Here is a 26,523-nt window from a genome sequence, read left to right on the forward strand (position 1 = left end):
AGAGAAGAGAAGAATTAGTCACAGTCGTCTAGGAGTATTCCATGGCCAACAACAGTGCCTGTAAGTATGTAATCAAAATTTTTTTCGAGTTTTGTTTGGTTCCGCAGGTGTGTGCGTTTATTGCGAACAGTGGGTGCATTTTTGGTGGGTGTGCGGTTATGCAAAATGGTTAGGGGATCCGACGGTGCATGCGTTCGTGGTTGCTAACGTTTGCAAAATTCTGGTAATGGTGATCGGCGTTGTTATAAATGTGCAAAATACTGAATGGCATTTTTTGTACGTTAATGGAGTTAAGCATGAGTTTTTTTTTTTTTTTTTAATTATTATTATTATGATTTGTGTTAAAATCAGACAAAGATCCCAACACAACTTGTATTGGGTTACCATGATTAGGTTTCCTTAATATATGGAATTATTATGTTCCATTAATTTCCTTTATTATAGACTCAATATATATATATATATATATATATATATATATATATATATATATATATATATATATATATATATATATGCGTAACTATATATAGGAAAAAAAATTAATGACAAATAACTTGAAATAAATTTTACAAAGTTTTAATAATTTTAATTTGCATACACAATAATAATAATGAAAACAACTCTAGATGCTTTTGTTAGTTACGAATGAATTTTTCTTTGTTGACTTAAAAAATACAAAATATTCAATAATTGCATATGTGTCTTAATAAATAAAGAATTATAGTTTATAAAAACGAATAGACAGTTTAAAACCAAATAAACTTATAGACAATCACATTGTTATTATAATAAATAATAAAGTAATTATTAATAAAAATTACAATACACAACTTACAAATAAGAGTAGAGCATGAAATCTTAATTACCGGGAGCAATAAATCAAAACACTTTAAAGCGTGATAAATGAAAGTTTCATTCTCTTTCTGAGCAGTTTCCCCAACTATTAATACTCATTCTCATTCCACCATACCACCAAATATGCAAAATACTTTCACCAATACCCATTACCATTACCATTACCATTATCAATACTAAGTATTTGATACCATTCCGATTCCGATTCTCATGTGCGAATCAAACACACCCTAAATACAATTCCATCCCTAAAACTAATACGTAGTTAACAAGTAGAACTGTCCCAAGCAGGTAGCTGATGAAATATGGAAGTATGCAAATTATACAAATGCAATAACACTAGTGAAAATGTAAAATTCCTTTCAGTAGCAAGAATTAATTTTAAATTATGGGGAGCAGGAGACATCTGTTGCACATCCAAGACTGTATGCTAAATGTAGTTACATTTTTCTCCACAAACATGTACAAAAAATTGTACAGTTTGCTATCCAAAGCAAAAAGGTACATAACCTTCAAGACCCGGATAGCTAATAGCTCCATCACTTCACGGTGCAAAAGAACGCCACCTCTCTGTTGCCTGTACCTTAATCCCCAAGAAGGGAAAGAGGCTGGCGCATGCTAAGCTCAGCTTTGAGGTAGGGAAATTTCTCTAAATCAATAGAATCACTCAAGATTCTCTGCAAAGAAATGTTATATGAAGTGTACATTAATAAGTAAATATATATGAAGTCTATTATATAGTTCTGTAGTGTGGACAGCAAAGGCCCTGTGGAACAGTGGAAGCAACACTAGGAAAAAAAAGAGTTAAAACCGTCTGGGGTCCTCCGAGTATAGTGGTTTTGCCACGTTTAGTCCTAAACTTTCAAATTGACCACTCGTGGTTCTTCGACTTTCAAATTGTTACCATCCACGGTCCAGGTTAACCACCCTTGGTCCTTCAACTATCAAATTTTAACCACCCGTGATCCTTTAACTATCAAATTTTAACCACCCATGGTCCTTCCAAGAGGATCACAACTGATTAAATTTTGAAAGTTGAAGGACCGTGGGTGATAAACTTGGACCACGGATGGTAACAATTTGAAAGTTGAAGAACCATGGGTGGTCAACTTGAAAGTTTAGGACTAAACGTGACAAAACCACCATACATGGAGGACTCCATATGGCATTAACTCAAAAAAATATAAAAAATCAATAGATGTATAAAGAGTAGTCAAATATTTTATGATTCAATAGATGTTAGAAATTACATAACTCGAAACAGTTTTCACTACTACTTAGTAACTCCACAAGTGTCTGTCTTCAGTTTTGCATTCTCTATCAGTCAAGAGGAACAGCTAAGGTAAACTGAATGCAATTTCTAGATCAAAGCTCAACTATTATAACTCTAATATAATTCCCCCTATGTAACAGAATATGTTCCCATTCCCCCTATGTAACAGAATATGTTCCCATGTCAAGGCATTTGGCACAAGCTATGTTCTGCTGTAATATTTTACAGATTATATTTATGAGCAAATATAGTTGACCTAAACATATGCAAAGTTCTAGAAATTAATATGCTAGATCATTAAAGAGTATCTCAAAGCTATAACTAAATTAATATTCTCACATAGAAAAGATGTCAATACATACACCCATACATGCACACAGATGCATATCTTAAACCAAATAGCATACACGGGAGGAGAAGAGAACAGAACAGAACAGCAAGTGGCCATTGTGACAATCGCAAGAATACATCCAAAAGCATATCTATAATATAAGATCTTTAGCCTAGTTACAGACTAAAGCCTATGTATAATAAAACATTTTTATCCTTTCTCCCAATGTATGTGAAACAGTTTGTGCCAGAAAGTCCAATGAAAAATAACATTCTTCTCCAAAGTTGCATCTTAATGAGATTTTTCATTTACAGAAAAAAGGATTGATTTCTATAAAGGGGAAAAAAATTTATTGGGCAAATATGGATTGACTCAATTCTTGAATTGTTTATGAAGTTTTATCTTAATAACCAAGTAAAGCATGCTTAACAAAAAGTCAGCTTACAGGGTACATAATTACTGAACGGCTCATTGACTCTGTGTGACAGTGATACTTTAAATTCATAAATCTCAATAAATTCAACACAAAACACCCAGAAAAATTACTTTTAAGAGAATATTTACTCACCAGTGCAGCCAGATGGGCTTCTTGTAGAACATTTCCATCTATCTCTAATCTAGCAACGGGAAACTCAGGAAGGTGGCCAGACTGTTTCTTACCAAGCAAATCTCCAGGTCCTCGCATTAGAAGATCCATATTTGCGAGATAAAAGCAATCAGATGACTCCTCAAGAACCTTCACCCGATTTAAGCCACTGGTTGTAGACGCTAGAAATATACATTTGGACTTTCTATTTCCACGTCCAACTCGTCCTCTAAGTTGGTGCAATTGAGCTATTCCAAAACGCTCTGCATTCATTACTACCATCATAGTTGCATCTGGAACATCAACACCTATCTCAATAACTTGAGTTGATAGCAGTATATCAGTTTCTCCAGTTCTAAACTGCCGCAAAGCTTCGCTTTTTTCGTCACTTTTCATTCTTCCATGCAATAGCCCACACCTATAAGCTGAAAACCTACTAGATATTATTTCTAGATCAGCAGCCGCAGCACGAAGCTGAGGCAGTTGTTCAGATTGTTCAATGACCGGATATACAAGATATATTTTCCCCCCTTTTTCCAACTCCTCCAGCATCATCTGTAATGTTGACAAGCCAAAAATGCTTAAAACCAATTATTTGGAAACATAAAAAGGGAATGCATTTTTATCAATTTCAATTACCCTTGTTTGATGTCGGAATCAACAATAAAAGTTAAAAAGAGATTGCATCCTAACAAAATTTGATCTCTCCTTATCTTGTTCTAGAGATGCAACTGAAGCATTCACTCTATATTTTAAGCATATGAAGCAACAACCAAAATAGAAGTGTATAGCCCCTCACCATATTCAGATAGGAACTTTAATAGCTAAATATGACCCATATTGCTCAAACTTGAAATGGTAAACAACAACTACTCCCTAAGACTTGTAAATATCCTAAAAAAATCAACTTTCACAATAAGAACTCTTTATATAGCTTTTCCTCTAGGGAAACCAACAATCAAGGGGTATATGATTAGAGGTATTTACCAGTGAGCTAATGAGACCTTAAAATAACGAAAAATCACCAAGGCAAGAGTAGAAACATGAAGATATGTGTTGAAGTACGAAAGGATGCATAATGGAAATAAGTTGTTGATGAAGTACGAAAGGTAGCATAATAGAAATAAGTTGATGAGCATTCACCTTTGAATGGCAGTATTACCTTACTGAGGTATCATCATTGCGTTGAATTTATTTTATAGGAGGCAGCCAAAATGTATTCCTCCAGGCTCCAAAGTTCTCACATTCTTTCTTTGCAACCATTTATGTTGAATAATAGGAAACCCTAGTCCTATTCCTAGTAGAAGTAGGCTTAGTTTCCTAATCTCAGTAAGGGTAGGTTTAGCCTAATGTTCCTAAAAATATAGCACATCTATATAGTTCAGTACATAGAAATATAGAAACTAAGGGATACAATCTATTATAATCTTTCATTATAATATATTTTTTGTAATCTCTCTTTCTTTAGCATTTTCAAAATTTTGCTTCCGTCTAACTGGCGGGTGGTGGCTATTCGCCACCCACAAATCCTTTCAATCCCTCAATTTCAACATGGCATCAGAGACTATGTATCCTAGGCTATTTCTTTTTCTGTTTTTCCAAGCAAAGGCGCTCAGCTTCATAATACAGTTTAAATAGTATCATAAAAATATATTTAATTACAATTATTCATAACATATGTGCAGTGCCCCATTCATTTATACATAGAGGTATAGGGGAGTCTAGCCGATTACAAAAACTTCATTTTCCAAGATGATAGACACAAGTAACAAATGCGTAATCTTTTTCATGATAAGGTATGAGAGTATCCAAGCATGTATGTCCAATATATTCATTATAGGGAAAAAGGTCAAATAAGCCCCTAAACTTTACCTGAAAAGTCAATTAGGTCCCTAAACTTTTAAAAAGTGTATTACACCCTTTAACATGTTATATCGGGGCAATGAAGTCCAATAGCCGGTAATTGACCTGCTATTACAGGTCATTTTCATTCCGGCATCATCTCAGGCGAAAGTTTGGCGACCTGAGAAGGCGACCAACTGGTCGCCTTCCTCAGCGAAAAGCGACCACACCAGTGGTTGCCTCGCCTTCCATGGAGAGGCGAACCGTTCGCCTTCTCCATGGAAGGTGAAATGTTCGCCTTCTCTGGTAGATGGCGACCAACGACGGTTCGGCCGTCGCCGGATTTTCGCCTGAGATGATGCCGGAATGAAAATGATCTGTAATAACAGGTCAATTACCAACTATTGGACTTCATTGCCCCGATATAACATGTTAAAGGGTGTCATTGCACTTTTTAAAAGTTAGGAGACCTAATTGACTTTTCAGTAAAGTTTAGGGGCTCATTTGACCCTTTTCCCTTCATTATAAATGAGAATGGTATATATTCTAGTGTGACTAAGTTTGTAGAGATCACATACCTTGTAAACCTCCTCAAAACCAGACTCATTTCCTTCAATTGCATATGTTTCCACTGGTATTCTCCCAGGAGGCAAATCAGTAATCTATTGTTAAAAGAACCAAGAAAAGGTTTAAAATGTAAAATAGAATAAAGTAATCTAGAGACCAAAAATAGTGGACAGGCATAATGTACAGATGTGATATATGATTTGCCTACTGATAGAAGAAAAGCTTTTATTCTTCACCCTGCTAGTTCTAGTCATTTTCAAAAGTCGGAGAAGGGAGGAGGGTAGAAGAATCTAACTACAATCCTCAAACAATGATTGCACATAAAACCAAAACCCTAGGCCACTATCTCAACTAACTTGTTTACCCTACCATCAGAGAGGATTGTAAGCAAGGACTCAATGATAATGTCCTGATTTGAACTTCTAAATGAAAACTAACAATATATATATATGGGATCAAATTCAAACAGGCCTCCAAGTGCGGATGCGCGGACAAATCTAGCCCATCCATATAAACCTGATCAAAGGCTGAAAATTAATGAGAAGGGAGAAAAAACAAGGTGGCATTTTTGTTATTTCCTATAATTAAGATTGTGCATTTGGAAATGCTTGACGATGCATTTAGGAACTCTTGTGATCACACGAGGGAAGGTGATGAGAATTAGGTAGTCCTTCCGTGCACTGTCAAGCATTTCTAAATGCACAATCGTAATGACATGGGGGAAGTAAGGTGATGGGAATCAGGTAGTGCCTTCCATGCACTCAAAGCATTTCCAGATGCACCGTCAAGCATTTCTAAATGTATAATCGCAATTACGGAAAATTACAAAAATGTCAGCACGTTTTTCCCCCTTTTCATTGATTTTCAGCATTTGATCATGTTTAGATAGACTGACCAAATTTGTCCGCAAGCACCTGGAATGTTGTCTGCATGTGAACCTGGCCATATATATATATATAAAAACAAGCAAAGAATTTGAACAGAAAAATGCAGAGAATTGTTAGATTATAAAGTTTGATCATATCCCTGTTTACAACACAGAAATTTCCCAATAAACTCTACAACTTCTGAGCATCAAGAGGATGACAAACATAACATACCTGTGTCAAGGACATGTCTCCATACAAAGCCAATGCAAGTGACCTTGGGATGGGAGTGGCTGACATAGCCAAAACATGTGGTGCCATAAGCACACTGCCTTTGAAGGAGTCATCTTGCCCAATTGATATCTTTTTGGAACTTGTAGAGTTAAAAAACAGCTGCAGGCTATAAACTCTAATCATATTGTGATTATAGAAAATGACTGAGCAAAATGAATCAAACACCACCAATAAAAGCACATAAGTGTTCTCTTTAGAAATTTTCTACTTCTGTTAGCCACGTCTACAATCTTAAAGACAAGATGATGCTTCCCAACATAATTACGCAGACAGTTTTGGTCTTTCTGCTTGACATTATTTTCTTGACCAACCTACCATCACAGCAAGTCTGACCATTTGCAAAGATTCCACTATCAACACAGAAACATACACATGCCAATATGCCAGTCCAATGGAATATTACCTTGCCATTAAACAGTCCCCTCTGGACCACTCCAAAGCGATGTTGCTCATCAACCACAGCAATTCGTAATGCTGAAAATTCCACATTTTCAGCTATTAAACTGTGGGTACCAATGACCAAAGAGATATCTCCAGTTTGTAGGCCCTTCAAGCAGTTAAAGAAAATAATAGAAAGTTGGACACTTTAAACTTAAAAAAAACTAAAGCAACTTCCAACAAATGTAGAAGAAAAATAAAGCAGAAAATCTGTTCAAGATACTTTACCATACGAATCAGCCGTGATTGTTTTGATGGGGTTGAACCTGTCAGTAAAGCTACAGAAGGTTTACAGACCACTTCCTCCAGATTTTCTAGCAATTTTAAAAGATGCTCATAATGCTGAACCGCTAGCAATTCAGTTGGGACCATAAAAGCTGCCTGAAGGATGAGAAATACTAATTCAAATTGTAAGGTAACTTTGAATTCCTTGCATATATTTCTATTCCAGGATATGGAAAGCACAAGAAATTTCAGAGATGCGTTGTGGCACATGAGATTAGAACATTGTCAGAGGGAGAGATCTAAGAAAAATTGAAATGTGATCCTTTAGCTTCAGGAGGTGCGTTGTGGCACATCTAGATGATTTTGGTGGTGGGAAGTGGGCTCCCTAACGGTGGGTCACGATGAGGTGCCAAGCAATGTGGTGGTGTTAGTTTGCAAAGGCAACCACCAGAAAGGTTGGAACTAAGATAGGGTAACCGTGTTCCTTCGCCTACTTTTTCTCATCAGAAAAATAGCTTTGCTCAGGAAAAAAAAAAAAAAGAATATACAGGGTATGTAGGCTTTGATACCATGTTGAAATTGAGAGATTGAAAGGCCTAGTAAGTGGTGAATAGCCATACCACTCGCCAATTAAGCGGGAGCACAATATATGAGAAACCAAAGAAAGAGATAGTAGAAAGAATATATCATAATAAAAAAAATCACAATAGAATGTCACTTCAGATTTCTATGTATTGAGCTATACAAAGATCCTATATTTATAGGGACATTACGCTAAAACCACTCCTACTAACAATTGGAAACTAAGCTTACTTCTAAGAATAGGACTAGAGTTTCTTATTATTCAATGGATAGAAAGAAACAAACCTAGCATCATGAACGCCATAAATACATCGCTCTATGAGATGATTTACTCACAGCTCCTCCATCTACGATTTCTAAATTCTACACTTAATTGGAAAGCAAAGGAATATTACATTGTTACCCTATACATGTGGGTATTCCCACATGTCAGAAGAAGAAGCACAGGGACGATAGAGGGAGGAGAATTTGGTTGAAAACACAGTAAGCATATATGATTATGGACTAACCTGATAGCCTGAAGAAATAACCTCCATGCATGCTAGAAATGCCACCACAGTTTTCCCACATCCAACATCACCCTAACAAAATTAATAAGTATGGCAATGCACACTAGGTTAGTCATTATCTTATACATTTTCATTACAAAAGAGCAGTCCAGTCACCAGTGCATGGAGTTTCAGCCATTTGTGGGATTCAGGGAAGGGGTCTACCATAGTACCATAACCAACCTTCCCCAGTTCCCAAATATTAGATATGCATTTTTCACCACTCTTTACAAAAAACATTCATTGAAATACTAAAAGTGGACTCTTAGAGTATATTGTTGGTGAAATATTTTGTACATAAGAATGACTCCTAAAGACTCTTATATGGGATTATGTAACATTGAAAATACTAGAATAACTAGAACTCTCTAACAAGGGTTATTTCCATTATTCAGAATGGCCAATATTGCAAACTAAATATAAGACAAATTTAGTACCTTGCAGACAATAGTCTAAGCAGGAGAGGGGAGGGGACTGTTGAAAAATTATATTACAGCCAGAAACGTCAGCAAAGCCCTATCAAATGCACTGCTATATTGAACATAAAAAATTTGCAAGAAAAATTTCAAAATAAATGCATGTTCCTCACATCAGATAATGGACATAAATTGAAAAAAGTTGAAAACCTGAAGGAGTCGATTCATTGGGACTGGTCGCTTTAGATCCCACATAATTTCTGAAATAGCTACTAATTGACTGGATGTAAGGGAATACGGAAGAGTTTCCAAAAATTTCCGGGAAAGAAAGGACCAGTCATCTATATCTACTGTGTTCAGTTCAGGTTTCCTGCATTTATTCAGCAATGCGTCTTTTTCTAGTTTTGTATTGAGACCTTGAAGCATTTGGAACAACCGCCCCAGCTGGAAAAAGGAGAAGAATAATTGATAAATAAGATGTATAGTAACTACTGTTGATGGTGGTTCGTCTAACAGCACTTAAAAGAGCACAAAAGTTGAAATATGTATCCAAATTGAAAGAACACTTTAAGTTGAATAATGTGGGTTTCAAATTAAACCATGAGTACCTGGAGATAGAAAAACTCATCAAATATAAGCCTTTTGCGAGCAAGCTCAGCATCTAGTAAACTTTTTGGCTGGTGAATCCCTGAAAATGCCTGCATTTTTTTTTTCCAAAAGACATCCAAAGTCTTGTCTCAATGGTGCACTAGAAGCAACAGACTATCACAACACATATAAAGGTTCTTTTAGTAAGTATGACAACCATGTGTTTGTTGAAATACTTATATGCAGTGAAATCATATTCCTTAATTATTAAGCAACAAAAGCTAAGTACCAGTATAGTATAGTAAGTTATATATATTCCCCTTGTTAGCAATATTATTATTCATATGTTTTGTCCTACTTAATTATTATATAGTTATGCTTTAGTGGTTGTAACCTAGTCAGTAACTATTGCCTATAGACTAGGACAGGTCTAGGTAGTCTATCATAAAAGCTGTCTCTCTCTCTGTAATTGGTTACGTTTTTGAATACACAAACTCATCTGGTATCAAGAGCGAAAGGATTATTCTCTCTTTTTTTTTTTCCCGATCCTCATTATTATTCCCGTAACAAAACCGCTTCGCTTCAGCCATGGCCGCACCACCCTCTGATCGTACCGTCGCCACCACATCCACTCCCCCTCCGGTAATGCCAAATTCCCTAAACTCGGCGCACCATTTTGTTTCCATCAAACTCACAGCCCGAAACTACCTCTTTTGGCGTACCCAGCTCGTCCCGTTCCTCCGCGGGCAAGGCTTCCTTGGCTTCATTGACGGCTCCAATCCGTGCCCTCCGGCGACCGTCACTACCTCCCCGTCGACCGGTACCTCCGCGACGGCGGCAACCTCTGAGCCGAACCCTGCGCATGTGGTGTGGACACAACAAGATCAATCGATCTTGTCTTTGTTAATTTCATCACTCACTGATGAAGTTATGTATTTAGCTGTTGGTAGGAACACGTCGCAGGAGGTGTGGGATTCCATCACTGCGGCATTGGCGTCATCATCGCGATCCAGGTGCCTTAGCTTGCTCGGACAGTTTCAGACCCTAAGGCAAGGGAACAACACGCCGGCGGAGTAACTTGGGAAGGCCCAGATGATCGTCGAGGCTCTGTCTCTTGCCAGCCGTCCGCTTTCCTCCGACGAATAGGTATTATACGCCTTGCGTGGATTACGGCCAGAATACCGGGCGATGGCCAGTGCACTCACCGTCTCCGGCGCATCGATCACTATTCCGCAGCTTGCCGATCACCTCCAGGCCCAGGAGTTCATCCACAGTGATGATTTTGCAGTTGAGTCGTCAGCGTCTGCGGTTCCGCCAGCTGCGTTTTATGCTGGTCGAGGCAGACAGTCACCGAATGCCGGCGGTGGTGGCAGATCCAATTCTGGCGGCCGAGGGAGACAGGGTCGCGGACGCGGTTCTTCTGGTCGCGGGCGGAATGGATACTCACCAAGGTGTCAAATATGCAGATCACATGGCCATATAGCCATAAATTGTTTCAAGCGTTATGCTGATCAACCGGCGCCGCAAGCAAATGTTGCTGTTTCCAGTGATGCTCCAGTCCATTCCGAAGCTTGGTATCCGGATACCGGTGCCTCTTCGCACGCCACACCTGATGTTCAATTGCTGGATCACTCAGAAGCGTATACCGGTGGTGACCTGCTAAAAGTAGGAAATGGCGCAGGTTTGGTGATCTCTCGTGTGGGTCATGCAGCAATCCCGTCCACTCCTAAAAATCTATCAATGTCTAATATTCTATATGTCCCAAAATTATCCTTACCCCTGTTATCAGTCTATAAATTTACCAATGAAAACAATGTCTTTTTTGAATTTCACAAAAATTGTTTTCTTGTGAAGGACTGCAACACTCGGGCGGTTCTACTTAAGGGGTCCACGGTGGGTGGTTTGTACAAGCTGCTGATTCCTAGGTTCCATTCAGCCTATCTCACTGCTAGAGCGTCATCCGTGGTGTGGCATCAGCGGCTCGGTCACCCTCACAGTCAAGTGTTACATCGTGTCTTAAAACATTGTCCGGTTTCTACAAATAATGTTAGGACTACAAAAATATGTACAGCGTGTCAGTTAGGCAAATCTGCACGCTTTCCTTTAGACAGGGTCCCAAACAGTAGTCAAAATGTGTTAGATTTAGTTTACACGGACATTTGGGGTCCGTCACCTATTATTTCTGCTTCAGGCTCTCGTTACTTTGTTCTCTTTGTAGACGATTTTTCCCGTTACTGCTGGTTTTACCCGTTATGGTTAAAATCAGACATTTATAAAACTTTCGATTTATTTAGGGCAATGGTAGAACGACGGTTTTCGCGTTCTATCAAAGCCATTCAGTCTGATCTAGGGGGTGAGTACCGTCGCCTCAATAAACTGTTTGAATCACTTGGCATCACGCACAGACAATCGTGTGCTTACACCCACGAACAAAATGGAAGAGTCGAGCGCCGGAATAGACACATTGTTGAAACCGGCCTCGCATTACTAGCTGATAGTTCCACTCCCCACCAATACTGAGACTACGCCTTTGAAACCGCTACATATTTGATAAACTGCCTACCATCTTCAGCTATTCAATTCCAAAGTCCACACTATCGTCTCTATAATACCCAACCTCCCTACACCTTTCGAGTCTTCGGGTGCCGATGTTATCCCTATTTACGGCCATATAACCGTCACAAAATAGAATATCGGTCATCTCCTTGTGTCTTCTTAGGTTACCCAGTTTCGTATAGGGGATATCGCTGCTTAGATCTTAACACGGGGGTTACCTTTATCTGTCGTCACGTCCGATTTGACGAGTCTGTCTTTCCTTTTTCTGTGCAACCAGTTACACAGGTTGATACTAGTCAAGAGCATAATGATACACCCTGGGCAGCTGGACCTGTTGTCTCTGTCACGAACGCAGCTCCAGTTGATTTGGCTATTCCTCTAGCTCAGGACCCACCACCATTACCTATACAGGCTCCCACCACTTCCACTGCTTCTCAAACTACCACAGGACCGGCACAACGTGAAGGTCATGCTATGCGCACTCGTACCAAAACACGTGGAACAGGTGAACAGTTCTATGCTCTCAACACAACCACTGAACCGACATGTTATTCTCAAGCTATTGGCCACCCTCAATGGCGGGATGCTATGGATCAAGAGTTTAACGCCCTGCTGCACAACAACACTTGGAAACTCGTCCCGGCCTCCCCTAATATGAACATTATAGGCTGCAAATGGGTTTTCCGGGTCAAGCGTAAAGCCGATGGTTCAGTTGAGAGGTATAAAGCACGGTTAGTAGCCAAGGGATTTAATTAGGTGGCCGGCGAAGACTATTTTGACACATACAACCCAGTAGTTAAACCTACTACGGTTAGACTTCTACTTGCCATGGCCATATCAAATAATTGGACTTTGCGACAACTTGACGATCACAACGCGTTTCTAAACGGGCACTTATCCGAAACGGTATACATGAAACAACCCCCTGGATATGAAGATCCCACACATCCTGGTCATGTTTGTCACCTTCAGCGGTCCCTATATGGTCTCAAACAGGCACCTCGGGCTTGGTTTACTAGACTACATCAGTTCCTATTATCTACCGGCTTTTCCGCGTCGAAAACTGATGTCTCACTATTTTATTACTCTACTGACTCATCAAGGGTTTTCTTACTAGTTTACGTGGACGATATCATCATGATGGGTAATGACTCTGCTTTGATTGAACAACTGTTACGTTAGCTTGCAACTACGTTTAAAATTCGTGATTTGGGATCACCGACTTTCTTCTTGGGCATCGAAACTATTTCTGATAAATCTGGGCTCCTTTTGTCACAACAGCGCTACATGAAAGATATCTTGGCTCGTGCAGGTATGACTGATTGCAAAGCCTTGGCTACACCGGCTGCAGTAACACAACCTGCTTCTCCGTCTTCAGAGTTGTTTGACAATCCAACACAGTATCTGCGTCTAGTTGGTGCTCTTCAATATCTCACTATCACTCGCCTTGATTTGTCATTCTCGGTCAACAAGCTGTGTTAGTTCATGCATTCACCCACCATTGATCATTGGGGTTTACTCAAGCGGGTTCTGCGGTATGTTAAGGGAACTCAACACTATGGTCTGCGATTAAGCCCGTCTCGTTCTGCACAGTTGTCTGCCTACTCCGATTATGACTGGGCCGGCTGTCCGGTTGACAGGAAATCCACTAGTGGGTATGCTGTATATTTTGGGGGCAATCTCATCTCTTGGCTTTCACGCAAGCAACGCACCGTGGCACGCTCTTCTACAGAGGCTGAATACAAAGGGTTAGCTGACGTATCGGCCGAAGTCACTTGGATTGTCTCACTTCTTCGCGAGTTGGGTCTCCACTCGGGCCAACCTGCACAACTATGGTGTGATAACCTCGGCGCTACATATCTAGCTGCTAATCCTGTCTTCCATGCACGGACTAAACACGTCGAGATAGACTATCATTTTGTTCGCGACAAGGTTGCCTCTGGTGATTTCCTTGTCAACTTTGTGTCTACCCGGGATCAGATAGCTGATATTTTCACCAAACCACTACCTTCTACTCGTTTTCAAGATCTTCGGAGTAAGCTCAACGTTGCTGCTGCACAACCTTGTGCTTGAGGGGGTGTGTTAGCAATATTATTATTCATATGTTTTGTCCTACTTAATTATTATATAGTTATGCTTTAGTGGTTGTAACCTAGTCAGTAACTATTGCCTATAGACTAGGACAGGTCTAGGTAGTCTATCATAAAAGCTGTCTCTCTCTGTAATTGGTTACGTTTTTGAATACACAAACTCATCCCCCTGCACTAGTCCACAACCTAAGGTAAGTCTGCATAACAACCAGACTCAAGTGGAAGAGAAATCACGTGAAAAAGCAAATGTTTTTAGCCAAGAAGAAAATAAATCTATCCAATTAAAGAACTAAGTATTTTCCATTAGAATAATCAGTAATTGCAAGAGAAATGAATAAAAAATGCACAAGAATAATCTCTAGAAACAACTAGCAGCCAGCACACTTACATCATAAAGGCTTGGAAGTCCAAAATCCTGACGAATTTCTTCTGGGATAGGATCAATATTGACAGGAAGGAACTTCATTGCTCTGTAAAGCATGTAAGCCGTGAAAGCATGTTCGGAGTGAAACAGATCAAAAGAAGACAAAAATGTACTGAAACTGCCATAACATAACAGTAACATATTCGCAATTTTCCACCATCTGGATGCAACTAAGCATAAATGAAGAATTTGGTTGGAGGTTTGATAGGGATAAGACCAAATATGAAGACTGGAAATACCTCCAAGGATATAGTAGAGTAGAAGACTCTTAGAAGCCCAAGATTAACTGCAGGTTTTTGACTGAGGCCCAACTAGTTGGCTGACTAAGAGGCCTAGACAACCAACTAGGCACTCGATAGTTTTTCTTTTAAATTTGTTTGTATGTGTTATGGTTGGAGTATTAAGTGTTTTAGAGTATCATGTGCTATTGAACATTTATATTTAATGGGAGGAACCCATTCTAGAAATCTTTAAAAAAAACAAGATGCCATATTCAAAAACCAAGTGTTTTTTTCAGCTAGCAATTTTTACAACATTGTCTTTCATTTTTCACATATTTTTCTTTCATCTAATTGGCAGCAATATCTCAATTTCAACATGGTATCAAAGCCCCACACTCTAAATACCTTTTCGTTTCAAAATATTTAATTAGAAATCAACTTTTCTAATGTGTCTTGTGATTGTTTCATCATGTACCAAGCATTTGGTGAAATTTTCCAGATCCCTGTTTAGCCATTTTTCATTCTTTTTGGTGACATTTGAAGGCTCTTCGGATCCCATTGTGGAGTTTCTTTCCTAGTATTACTGTGTCCATGATGCATTCGTTGGAAGAACATATCAACGACGCAAGGCAACTCCATGATCAGTTTAGCAGACTATTTATCAGTATTATTTTTGAATTCCTTTCTGTTAGGATCCTATTTCTTTGCAAGTTACCGTTTATGACTGTTGCTCTTTTTATTATTTAAAGCTTAGGATTTATAGTTGTTTTCATCAAGCATTTTCTGAGAATTGAGTTAATGATAATTGGGAGAGGAAGAACTCCAAAACTTCTTCAACTTTCTTTTCTAATCTTTGTGTTATCAATAGCAATCATAGGTAGGAGAGGTTCCAAAGCACCCATTCCCCCCGCACATCGCCCAGTGACGCGTTCTCAAGACCCCGAGCCCACAACAGTCCATTTCCTTATTTTTAGTGTGCCATATTTATTCCCAAGGGTGTACAATTTCGGTATTACTATTATTTCCAAAGGCCACGCATTTCTCAAGTTTTCAAGAAAGGGGGCGTATTACCATCAACAACCAACCAGTGTTCTATTTTATTATTTTCATCGCTATGGGCTTCTCTTTATTGCTTTGAGCTAACTTCATTGCTATGGGTCAGTCGGTCAGATGTTGCCCTTTGCTACTCCTACTCCATTTCACCTCTACCGCATGACGGCTTTTTGACATTGGTTGCCCAGTCCTAGTAGGTGTAGGTTTAGTCACTGTATAAATGTAGGATCTCTATACAGTTTAAGATACAAAGAGACAACCTATTGTAACCTATTATTATTAGACCAAGTAAGCGCTCAAACTATTTGGAAGCACATTCAATTGCACTCTCAAACAGAAAAACAATCCAAACATGCACCTGAATTTTGAAACAAATGCAATTGAGCACTTTTGACCTGCTTTTACTAGTAAACTTCAAGTTAATACTGATGTGGATGCCACCTCATTGTGCTTTTGCGGATTTGGATGTTTATTCGGCAAAATAATAAAGTCTTACAGAGTATTATTTATTAAAAGTAAATGAAAATCTTCACTTTGCCTTCATCTCCATGAGGCAAAGAGCTTTGTCCTTAGGACCAAGGTTGCAAAAATCGCTAGGCGCCCGGTTTTTTTTTTAATTAATTTTTTTAAAATTATTTAAAATTTGGTAATTATAAACTATTTAATACTTTAATAGTTAGTACTAAAATATTAAATATTAACCTAAAAAACATCTAGAATTGTAAATTGTATAAAGATTTAAAGAATCAAAACATAACACAAAGTCACAACTCACAAAATATTAATACTAGAGTACCTGATTTTGAATTTTTTTTGGGTTTGTGACCAATTTGAACAATTTAGGGTTACTTCACTAAAAATGGCATCGGTTTGAGCAAAATAACCCATTTAAAAAAGAAAATACAAAATAATAGCTAACCGGCAACCTATACGCCCGCCTAGGCCACCGGGACCTAATCGACGCCTAGGCCGCCTAGAACGGCAATTCTGCCGAATTTCTAGGTGGTCGGCCACTGCCTAGCGCTTAGGCGCTGATTGGCGCGATTTTTGCAACATTGCCTAGGATGATGTCTCCAAGGAAACAAAGGCGAAGTTGGTGGTTTGCAATGGCGGCCAGCAACAGCGAGTAGTGGTGCATGTACTTAGTAAAAAACAAAGAACTAAAACAACTAATCATGCATAACTCAAGAACCAAAAATATAATTTTCCCTAAAGATAATAAAATTTTACTTTTACAATAATACCCCTCAAAATAGGGTTTAAGATGGAGCCTAATGGTAAACATTAAGGCAAGGGACAAAAACTATACGCACACATAGAGATAAGAAGTTTAGATCACAAACCTTGAAATAATCTCCCGAAGAAAGTTTGGTTTTAGACCTCCTTTTGAAGGATATATGGGATATGGCATCCTTTCTACACATATATGTGAATGTGAATCCTCCTCCGCTTGTAACACATCCATATTATATTCCTTCATTTCGTAATGATCTTTTGTATGCATAGTCCGTACCTTCAAAACATAACATCAAACTTCATATACCATATGAAAGAAGTATTAAAACTAGCAAAATAACAATTTCCTTGGTTATACCATCAAGTATCAGCATAGAATAGTAATTATCTACTAATAGAAACAAATTGAAAAAGCACTACCCTAATTGCTATAAACCAAACAATATTGCCAGCCAGCACACAGTGGCCAACATCTTTAAAAGACATGTTTTGTTTGATCAGAGTTGTAGTGAGTCTTTATGAATGAAAATTGGAGCATTTTTTGTAACTCTAGTAAGATTACTCAAAATTGTGGTTTTAGTTCGTTTAAACAACCATCAGAGACGGTCAGAACAAAAAGAGGCAGTTGTGAGAAGGGTTTTCACCAGAATGGATTGTGTTGAAATGTTGTGGTAAAAACTTTAGGTTTAGGGCTCTAATACCATGTGAAATAGGAAAAGTTTGTATGTATTTCTATGTGTAAAACATGCACAAATTGTTGTATATTTATGTACAACACAACTTGGGCTACGCACCTATGTCTATTACTACGAGGATTCGCATTCAACAGTATCCAACTAAGTAGAGCATGGAAACAGGGAAATGAGAAGCTGGAAACAGCAATTTCAAAAATATAGGAAACAAAATGTGGGAGAAACATGTCAATATAAAAAAATATAGGGGTATATTTGCAAAAACAATTCTTAAATATGCATAAATATTAATTATCTACTAGTTTCATGATTAAAATTATTACACTAATAAATAAAAATTATAAAATTAGTGTACCAAATCACTAATAAATAGTTAAATACCAATTACCAAAAAATCAATTTAAAATAAAACACAACACAAAGAAGACTGAAGAGAAGAACTGGGAAGCAGTGATTGGAAAAATGTGAAGAAGTGAAGTAGTCTTTAGGTTTTAATTTAATTTTTTTAGATATTGAATTTTTGACCCATGAATTTATTTTTAAAAATAAATAAGGACCAACCTAGGAAACGAGTTTCCAAATTTTTGATTTATTGTCATAGTTGTTGTCAAAAAGGTGAAAAAGCTAATTTAAAAGCCATCTACCAAACATGCATATTAGCTTTTTGACCTCCTAACACAGCTAAAATCTCTTCAAAATGCTCAAATTTCTCCCCAAAAAAGGCCAATATCAATTTCCCTCTAAAGCAGATTTCAAAAATTGGATGTCACCCTTATATTTCATTTTTCGTGTCAGGCAATCATGGAAGCTATCCTCACAGGTGATAACCGTAGGAAGGGGCAAATAATTAATGTTAATTGCTGCCACTTGTACCTCAGTAGAGAGGAAATGACTAATAATCTCCAAATCCATTGCATCGAGACAAGATAATGTTGCCAATTCCTTCCCCCAGGTGGTATCCAGTGTGTTACACTAAATTCTGTCTAGAATTTGCTTAGAGGGTTGAACCCCACAGAAGCAGGGGAAAATATAAAGGGTGGCTGGCCCCCTTCTTAATTTGGTCAGTCTACAGGGGTGGAACAAATGTTATTTTGAAAGCAAAGACTTGTCTTTTGAGAAATTTAGGGACCTCCTCGTGTATACTCTCACCGGATTCGTGGGGAGTTTGCTTATGACACCCTTTCATTAAACTACATCCTAGATAAGCTTAAACTCAACTGCTTTATGAATTAACCATTAAGTCCAATGTAGGGGGTTGGTTCTGTCCACAAATACTACTTGAAAGAGGAAGTTTTTCCAAACTCAACTAGACAAAATAAGAAATCTCTTTTCCACCTGCCCTCACAATGAAACCCAAAAGAACAGAAAAGCAATGCACCCTTTCAATGAGAATCACCTAGAGATGTGGTAGCAGAAAGTAATGACCCTTTAAATGGCATGCAAATTCACATTCTTGTGAAAAAAATTAAATTAAATTAATAAATAAAGATAATAACTTGGCAAATGTTGCCTAATATCTAACCTCAAAGGACATTTTGCAGCTTAGGATGCATTATTCAGAAGTTCCAAAACTTACAAGATGTTATCACTGATCAGAAGCTGAGAAAGTTTACCATGCAAAGCTACTCTTTTTCATATAATGTTTTGATAAGAAGACTTGAACCTCATTCCATAAAATAGCTTTAAAGACCAGCTAATTCCATCAGCAAAGATGGAAGTGCACTAACCAGTGAGGTAGTAACCATCACCTTAAGTGCAAGGACAATTGACACTATTAGAGTACTAGGAAATATGAAATTATCAAGCTAGAATGGAAGGGCAAGGGTACAAGTTGCAATTTAACCTTCCAGCCTATTTTCATATGTGCTAACCAGAATATCCAGCATGTAACATGTGGCACAATTTCACACTTCATCAAATTAAAAAGTTCCTGGCAAAAAATTATCCAGGAGACAGGCAGAGAGAAATACACATACTTCATCAAGATAACTAAAAGTAGTAACATTCCAGGACAATAATTCTAAAAACCAAAAAGATTAGATTTATGAAATCAATATTAATTTCATCATTAGATATGAGGTTGGTCAACTCACCTTGCCACTTACACACACTACATCCCCCACCTTTTGTTTCCCTTGAAGACTTCTGAGAAAAGGAAGATAAGTAAAGCGGGTACCCCGGAAAAACTTTTTCAAATGTAAAATGATTGTTTTTCCTCCACTGCTAACAGTTTTATCAATAACACAATCAGCATCACCAGTCATGGAAAAAGTTGTAGCTGCATCATATGGAATCTCACAAGAAACAATGACCTCAAGGAATGATAAAGAAGAACTGGCCTTCAGTGCCCTGCACAGAAAAAGAATTGTTTTCAAGATTGCTACATGGAATAATCATTATGTGGCAGCATGCAAATGCATGGATTTGAAGGATAAAGAAGTTATCGTGATACAGAATGTCCCTACTGAAATGTATATTAGATTATCATGTTTTCCAACACTAATTTAGTAAAGGCAACTATTTAATCTTGCCATGTTCATATTACAACCATTAGATAAAATCATGGTTAAACAAAAATTATGCCCGTTTCTTATAATTGATCATCAAACTGCCCCAATAGGTTGGATTCTTTCAAAGTCCAGAACAATGATAAAATCAATCTTATAAATTCAAGACAAAGGAGATGGGGGGATACTTTGACAGATAGCATACAATTTTAAGAGGGAAAAAAAAAAGGGTAGTTAACATTTCTGAAATACTTTACCTTGAGGATAAGATCTTTCCAACAAAAATCATATATTTCCCATCCTCAATTCCAACCTGCGCATTATGAAGATCAACATAGGTCCGAGGAAAATGCTGAAGCAATTTCCTCAACTACATGTAAACAAGAAAATTGTTAACTTAGGGTCAGAATCAAGAGGATAAATACAACATTCTTACAAACCCTCTAAAGCCTCACCGTATGAAAGCCACAGTTTTCTAGCTGATGACAATGTCTTTTACTCAGTCCAGTCATGCAACTAATAGATTTATCAAGTAACATTTCCACAGATCCAGCAATCTCTTGGATCTCAAGCGAAGGCTGACTGACAGGCTTAACCACAGTGGATTGCAACTCTTCCCTTACTTCTGTCTCAATAGTTTCAGCAGTACTGGAGGAAGAGTCAACACCAGGAGAGCCTATGTCTTGGGATTGCCATGTTTCATACACAGAATCAGTACTAACCAATGTTGAATCAACAGGCTTAGAGAACAGTCCTTTAGAAATCTGAGCTGCCAAAAACCCACTGTTCTTGGAGTGATTTTCAGCCACATCAAATAATTCAATTGGTTCAGAATATCCCAAAATGATGGATGGGAACTTTCTGCATACTAGGGAGATATCCCGTTCATCGTCAATTAAGTCATTTAGACCATCATAACCCATCAGCACAGAAACCTAAATGCAGATTAAATTGAACTCTTAACAGGGAAAAATGTATTTTGGAAGCTGTGAAACATATAATGTATGCCTAGAAATGAAAAAGTTCTACACAGAAATGAAAAGCAGTGGGACCACCTTCTCTTAGATGATGAAAATTTTCATCCTTAACCTAAGTTCAAGAGACAAGCATGGATAAGGTCCACAGATATGAAAGGCAAAGGGGTTAATTGATGAATCAAATCTAGACATTTTTATGTATCTCTCTAATCTATGAATAGATACATTCTTTTGATCTATCATCGGTTTTTTGTTTATGTACTGAGTGAGTGGAAGTACTGGATTCACATCTTTACAAAGTTATAGATAATTTGGTTAATTCAAAAAAAGGGGCAAGCATGGAGGCTTTTCTCAGGAAAGCCTAAAGTTTAATAACTGAATTTAGTTAGCTAATGTTGGTCAGTGGGACAGCTGCAGAACACCTTGCAGAGTGAGAAATTTTTTATGGTGCTCCTTGAGACTTTCCCAAGATTCTTGGGACTAACACAGTGCCAGCCTGCCAGGCACAGCAAAACTGTTCAAATGACTCCTTCAAGTTACGTCCATACCAAGTGAGCCCTCAACACTTACTATAAAACAGTTCACTCTTGCTTCTTAAGGAAGTCATGCTAATAGTTAGACTAAAAACTGTCTTGGACATATGGTGTAGGACAAGTAACAAAGTAACAGGAAAAACTTTAACAGAGTTTACTAAATATTTAGATATCAAAACTGATACAAGGCTGTCTCAACTACCATGGCAGCCTCAAGCATGCCAACTTATGTTTTTACTCCTGATCAACTAACTACTCCCACCTCCCCCAGCATCTCCCACCCACCAGATACCCTCCGTTCATCTCCATCCACCTGAATAACTGAATTTCCTAAACAAGAAATAGTTTTCAATTGATTCTTTTACAGTTCAAAGTTTTGTTTTCAGGAAACTAATTTATACTGAAAGAAGATAATTTGAAAAATTATTTCATGGTATGTTTCTTTCTTTAATCTTCAAGTCACTCAAATAAAAAATAACAGTAACATCATGAACAAGAACCAGGATAAGACAAATTCAAATGCAGAAAAAGGGAGGACTACATATGAAGAGTACATTTTTCAACAACAGATTTAGGAAAACATATCACAAAGAGGGCATACATATATATGAGAGCACAATGCTTGAGATAATTCAATCAAAATAGGACTTACCTTACTAAGCAGCTTAGACTGATCTGGTACACTAGCTCGATCATAAGCATCTACTTCCTCCAACAGCCTTTTTGCAAGTTTATGCTTTGACCTTGAAAATAATGTTGACATCCTTGAAAAAAGGAGATTACTAAACCTGAAAGATATTAGAGACTATGTAGATGACTATTGTAGTATCGATGAGACAATTGAAATAAGAGAAAATTCTACTTTTGGTCCATAAGTTATAGGATAGTAGCAGATTCAGTCCACGTATTATAAGCGTCACTACTTTTAATCCTCGAGTTGTTAGCAAAGTGGGGTTTTTGGTTGTTCCGTTTACGGATTTATCAAAATTCCATTACTCTTCAAAAGTCTTAGTTGACCAGGGCTATTAATAGAATTATACATCGTATTTCTGTATTTCTTCTAAATAATACTCTGACTCCACACTTTACTTGCCAGAAATGCAAACCACTAACCTCCATTACATAGATTTTTTTAATATTCTATTAGTTTAATGGATGCCAGTGGTCTACATTTTTGTGTTTTTAGCCACTAATTCGTGGAGTTAGAACATGATTTGGGTGGAATAAGAGAAATACAAGGTAAATTTTATTACTAACTTTGGTGAGTTTGGTCAACTAAGATTTTTAAAGAATAACAGTAAATTTTAACAAAATGACAAAAAACACACCACTTTATTCATAAGGACTAAAAATGGTGATGCCTACAACACAAGGACTAAGTGCACTATCACCCTATAACTAATGGACCAAAAGTGCAATTCTCCCTTGAAATAATATAGTCTAATAAGTACCACAACAATACCTCATATTTCTACCTAGAGCATTGCTATATCCTCTTTCCACTTCAAAAGTTATTGCACTTCTCAAACATTTCTCACTAAAAGCCTATGAAAGGAAAAGCATAATTTATATAAAATTAAAAATTAAAAAAATGATGTAAATATAAAGATAAAAGAAAACATGTAGAAATTTACAATTTATGAAGGCAATATTGAGATAGAATTAGATAGACAAAAGATTTTTATTAAAATGATACAATATTTAACATCAGAGAGATGTTAGTGGTCATAGTGCAACAGTCATGTTTCTCATTTTAGAGAAGCAATTCTGCTCACTTATGCCACATGGCCATATAGCGAGATGAAGGGGAAAATAATGTAAGAATGTAGAACTATTTGTAAAGCACCTACAATAAACCAAGTAAGAGATAAAGCAACACCCAGCCAATAGATAATGCAACGGCAGAGGGGGACGTTCAAATTAGCACCTACCATACTATGTGGCTGGTGACTGCACAGTCAAGGCTGAGAAAATGGGGGCTGATGAAGTATAGGGACATCAAACCTGCAAATTCATGCTTTGATAAAACAAATCCTCCACGAAAAAAAAAAAAAAATGGAAATGGCTAATTATGGTAGCAACATGAAGTGCTCCAGCAACTTTCCACTCATGGTAAGAAAGATTTCTACATCACGATAGCAAAGAATTACAACTATTCACAAAGCATACTGGGTATTGTGGTGGGTGAGTGTTCCACAATATTCTGTCAGCTCCTACAGAACTGGGAAGTTGATCCTTTCCTCATAGAACATGAATGAAATATCATGCAAAATCTATCTTTGAAAATACTGGTGCAGCAAAGAAGAATACAATATACTTGTAGTGTGGTCCATTAGGAACATAATTCATTGCAGGTTCGTAAGCAAAAGAGGCATCCCAAATAGGTCAAAGCTGAGGCAAATTCTTATCATACATTATTTGCCTTTTTTCACAAGCAAATGCTTATTGTAGTTCTGAAAATCAAGTAAGCAATTCATTTGTTCCACCATGCCAGAAAACAAAATTGGCTTATTATTTCACCCAATAAAAGTAAAAGCTTCAGATACTGAGATACTTAGTATCAATAAGTGATTCTTTCGGCCTAGCTTACTTTGAAGCTTACTACTGCAAAAAGTAGAAGCTCAACTTGTGCCAAAAAGACTTTCAAGGCTACATAAGAGGCAAGCCTATTTTTCACAGAGTTCTGGAATTGAAGCTTCTTGCTTCAAGAAGCTCAAGTTGTGCCAAACAGTTTGTGCTTATTATATTTTCACAGAGCACTGGCTTTTTTTTCTCTTTTTTTTTTTTTCTTTTTCCTGCTGCGGAAAACTTTAGAAATAAATACAACTCAACCATAAATAGTTGCTTTGTAGTTGAGCTTTATATTTAAGGTAGTAAAAATAAAATTTAAAGAAACAAAAAAGAGAAACCAAAGGAAAATCATTTAAACTTCAAAACAATTTCTATGTACTACAAGTTACATGGATATTCTCATCCTCAGTGCAAATGTGCAATCATTTCCCACCCAAACAGTTTGTGCTTAATCAAACATAACAATTTCTTTCTCTTTTCTTGTTTCCTTTTTTTTCCTTTTTTTTTATATATATTCCAAACTCTGGAAAGGTTATGCCTTAGGTAGACAAATCGATACCCAAAAAGAAAATCATACGGGAAACTTTCGTCCAATGCTACAGTAGAAACCCAATAGTTTTTTTTTTTTTTTTTTTGAAGATAGAAACCCAATAGTTAATGATTATAAATTTATAATCAAGTGCAATCACTGAAGTAACGTTTTAACTTCTCAAATTCCGCATGAACAAGCAAGCAAGTAACTACAACAATAAATGGCCTTCGTGCCTACTACAACAAGAATCTGAATTTACAGTACACCTGTTTTATTCAGTTCCATCTATCTTTGAGACAAAACTACAAACACGTCTGCCGCATGTTCGCTATTTTAAATTTCGCTAGCGTTAAAAAAAGGGAAACGAATCTCCGAAATGGAAACCCATATGCCAATTCTTTCCGAAAAGGGTTAGCGAAAATCACAGCATTCTAGTATTGGTTCACCACTAATTTTTGCCACCGAATGCATGAGTTTCCATACAATTTGTCTCTGTCTGTTGCTCTTAAGAAATGCTGTGAAATTAATTCGAACTACTGAAAAATTACCAATATGAATTGAGAATGAGAAGATAGCTCACCATGAAAGAACAAGAGTGCAGAAGTGAGAAGTTACGATGAGGAGTGCAAGAAAACCGAGCACGCGACTGCGACCAGCGTGGCGATAGCTTTATTAGGATTGGACATGAGAATTGGAATACGCGCAAGTTAATGCTGAATTTTCGTTCACTGAATTAAAAATAGGCAAAAACCTTTGTCAGGATATTTCATGGATCTTTGTCCATTAGATAAAAATGAAAATAGCAACAACCTTTAAATTAATCACTGAATGTAACCTAAAAATACAATTAGATCATTGAATTAAAAGAATGTGCAATTAGATCATTGAATACTTTAGATATATGCAATTTCACCTGATAGTAGGTTACTATCCATTTTATCAGGTTGTCTGCTTACTGTAGGGTGAGTTAGCATTTTTAAATAATTTTTAATAATAAACTTTAAAAATAAAAATAAAGTTAAAAAGAATATATATATATATATATATATATATATATATATATATATATATATATATATATATATAACAAAACAAAACAACGGGGTGGTCGCCGGCCACCCCCTTCCCGACCTCCTCGGGCGGCCACTCCTTCCCCACCTCCTCCTTCGTCTCCAGTGGCCAACCTAGTGTTTTGTTTTGTTTTGTTTTTTTTAATTTTAATTCTTTTTATTTTTTTAAAGTTTATTATTAAAAATTATTTTAAAAATGACAACTCACCATCCACGTAAGCATGTAATCTGATGAAATGGATGGTAACCTGCTATCAGATGAAATTGCATATATTTGAAGTGTTCGGTGATCTAATTGCACTATTTTTTGGTTCAGTGGCCTAATTGCATTTACAAGTTACGATCACGTGCCAATTTGCACCTTATTCGATGAAAATATAATACTTATATTAAAATAAATGTAATACTAATCATGAATAAAGTGTTTACTACTCATATGAAAAACTGAAAAAATAATTGTCTCATACTTTTAAACACTGTTGCAAAAATCAGTCGTCTAGGCGCCCCTACGCCGAGGCGAATTGCTCTTGGCGGACGCCTAGCACCTAACTCGGTCGACTAGGCCGAGTTGACGGCCGACTTAGCCGAATTCGGCCGAGTTAACTCGTTCAACTCGGCAGAGTTAGCCGAGTTATCTCGGGCAAGTC

General features: G+C 37.2%; 1 protein-coding gene across 3 annotated transcripts; it reads right to left on the reverse strand.

Annotated features, from left to right (window-relative positions):
* Window positions 1-1,025: 1,025 nt before the first annotated feature.
* On the reverse strand, window positions 1,026-25,524 carry LOC116016405 (ATP-dependent DNA helicase homolog RECG, chloroplastic). Of its 3 annotated transcripts, XM_031256651.1 has the most exons (18): window positions 25,387-25,515; window positions 23,635-23,707; window positions 23,166-23,248; window positions 22,356-22,491; window positions 20,649-21,128; window positions 20,451-20,563; window positions 19,780-20,035; window positions 17,102-17,271; window positions 14,449-14,530; window positions 9,435-9,524; window positions 9,037-9,270; window positions 8,372-8,443; window positions 7,284-7,436; window positions 7,021-7,164; window positions 6,558-6,716; window positions 5,469-5,552; window positions 3,031-3,603; window positions 1,026-1,535 (listed from the first exon to the last, which is right to left on the reverse strand). In XM_031256651.1, the coding sequence occupies exons 2-18, from the start codon at window positions 23,635-23,637 to the stop codon at window positions 1,443-1,445; spliced, it is 2,925 nt and encodes a 974-aa protein (XP_031112511.1). In that variant the 5' UTR covers window positions 23,638-23,707; window positions 25,387-25,515; the 3' UTR covers window positions 1,026-1,442. The 3 variants fall into 3 exon arrangements, with proteins under 3 accessions (XP_031112511.1, XP_031112512.1, XP_031112513.1); XM_031256652.1 differs by lacking the exon at window positions 23,635-23,707 and having other exon boundaries at window positions 25,387-25,524; XM_031256653.1 differs by lacking the exon at window positions 23,166-23,248 and having other exon boundaries at window positions 25,387-25,524.
* Between the last annotated feature and the right edge of the window lie 999 nt (window positions 25,525-26,523).

Source organism: Ipomoea triloba, chromosome 4 (assembly GCF_003576645.1).
Source record: "Ipomoea triloba cultivar NCNSP0323 chromosome 4, ASM357664v1".
Lineage (NCBI taxonomy): Eukaryota > Viridiplantae > Streptophyta > Magnoliopsida > Solanales > Convolvulaceae > Ipomoea > Ipomoea triloba.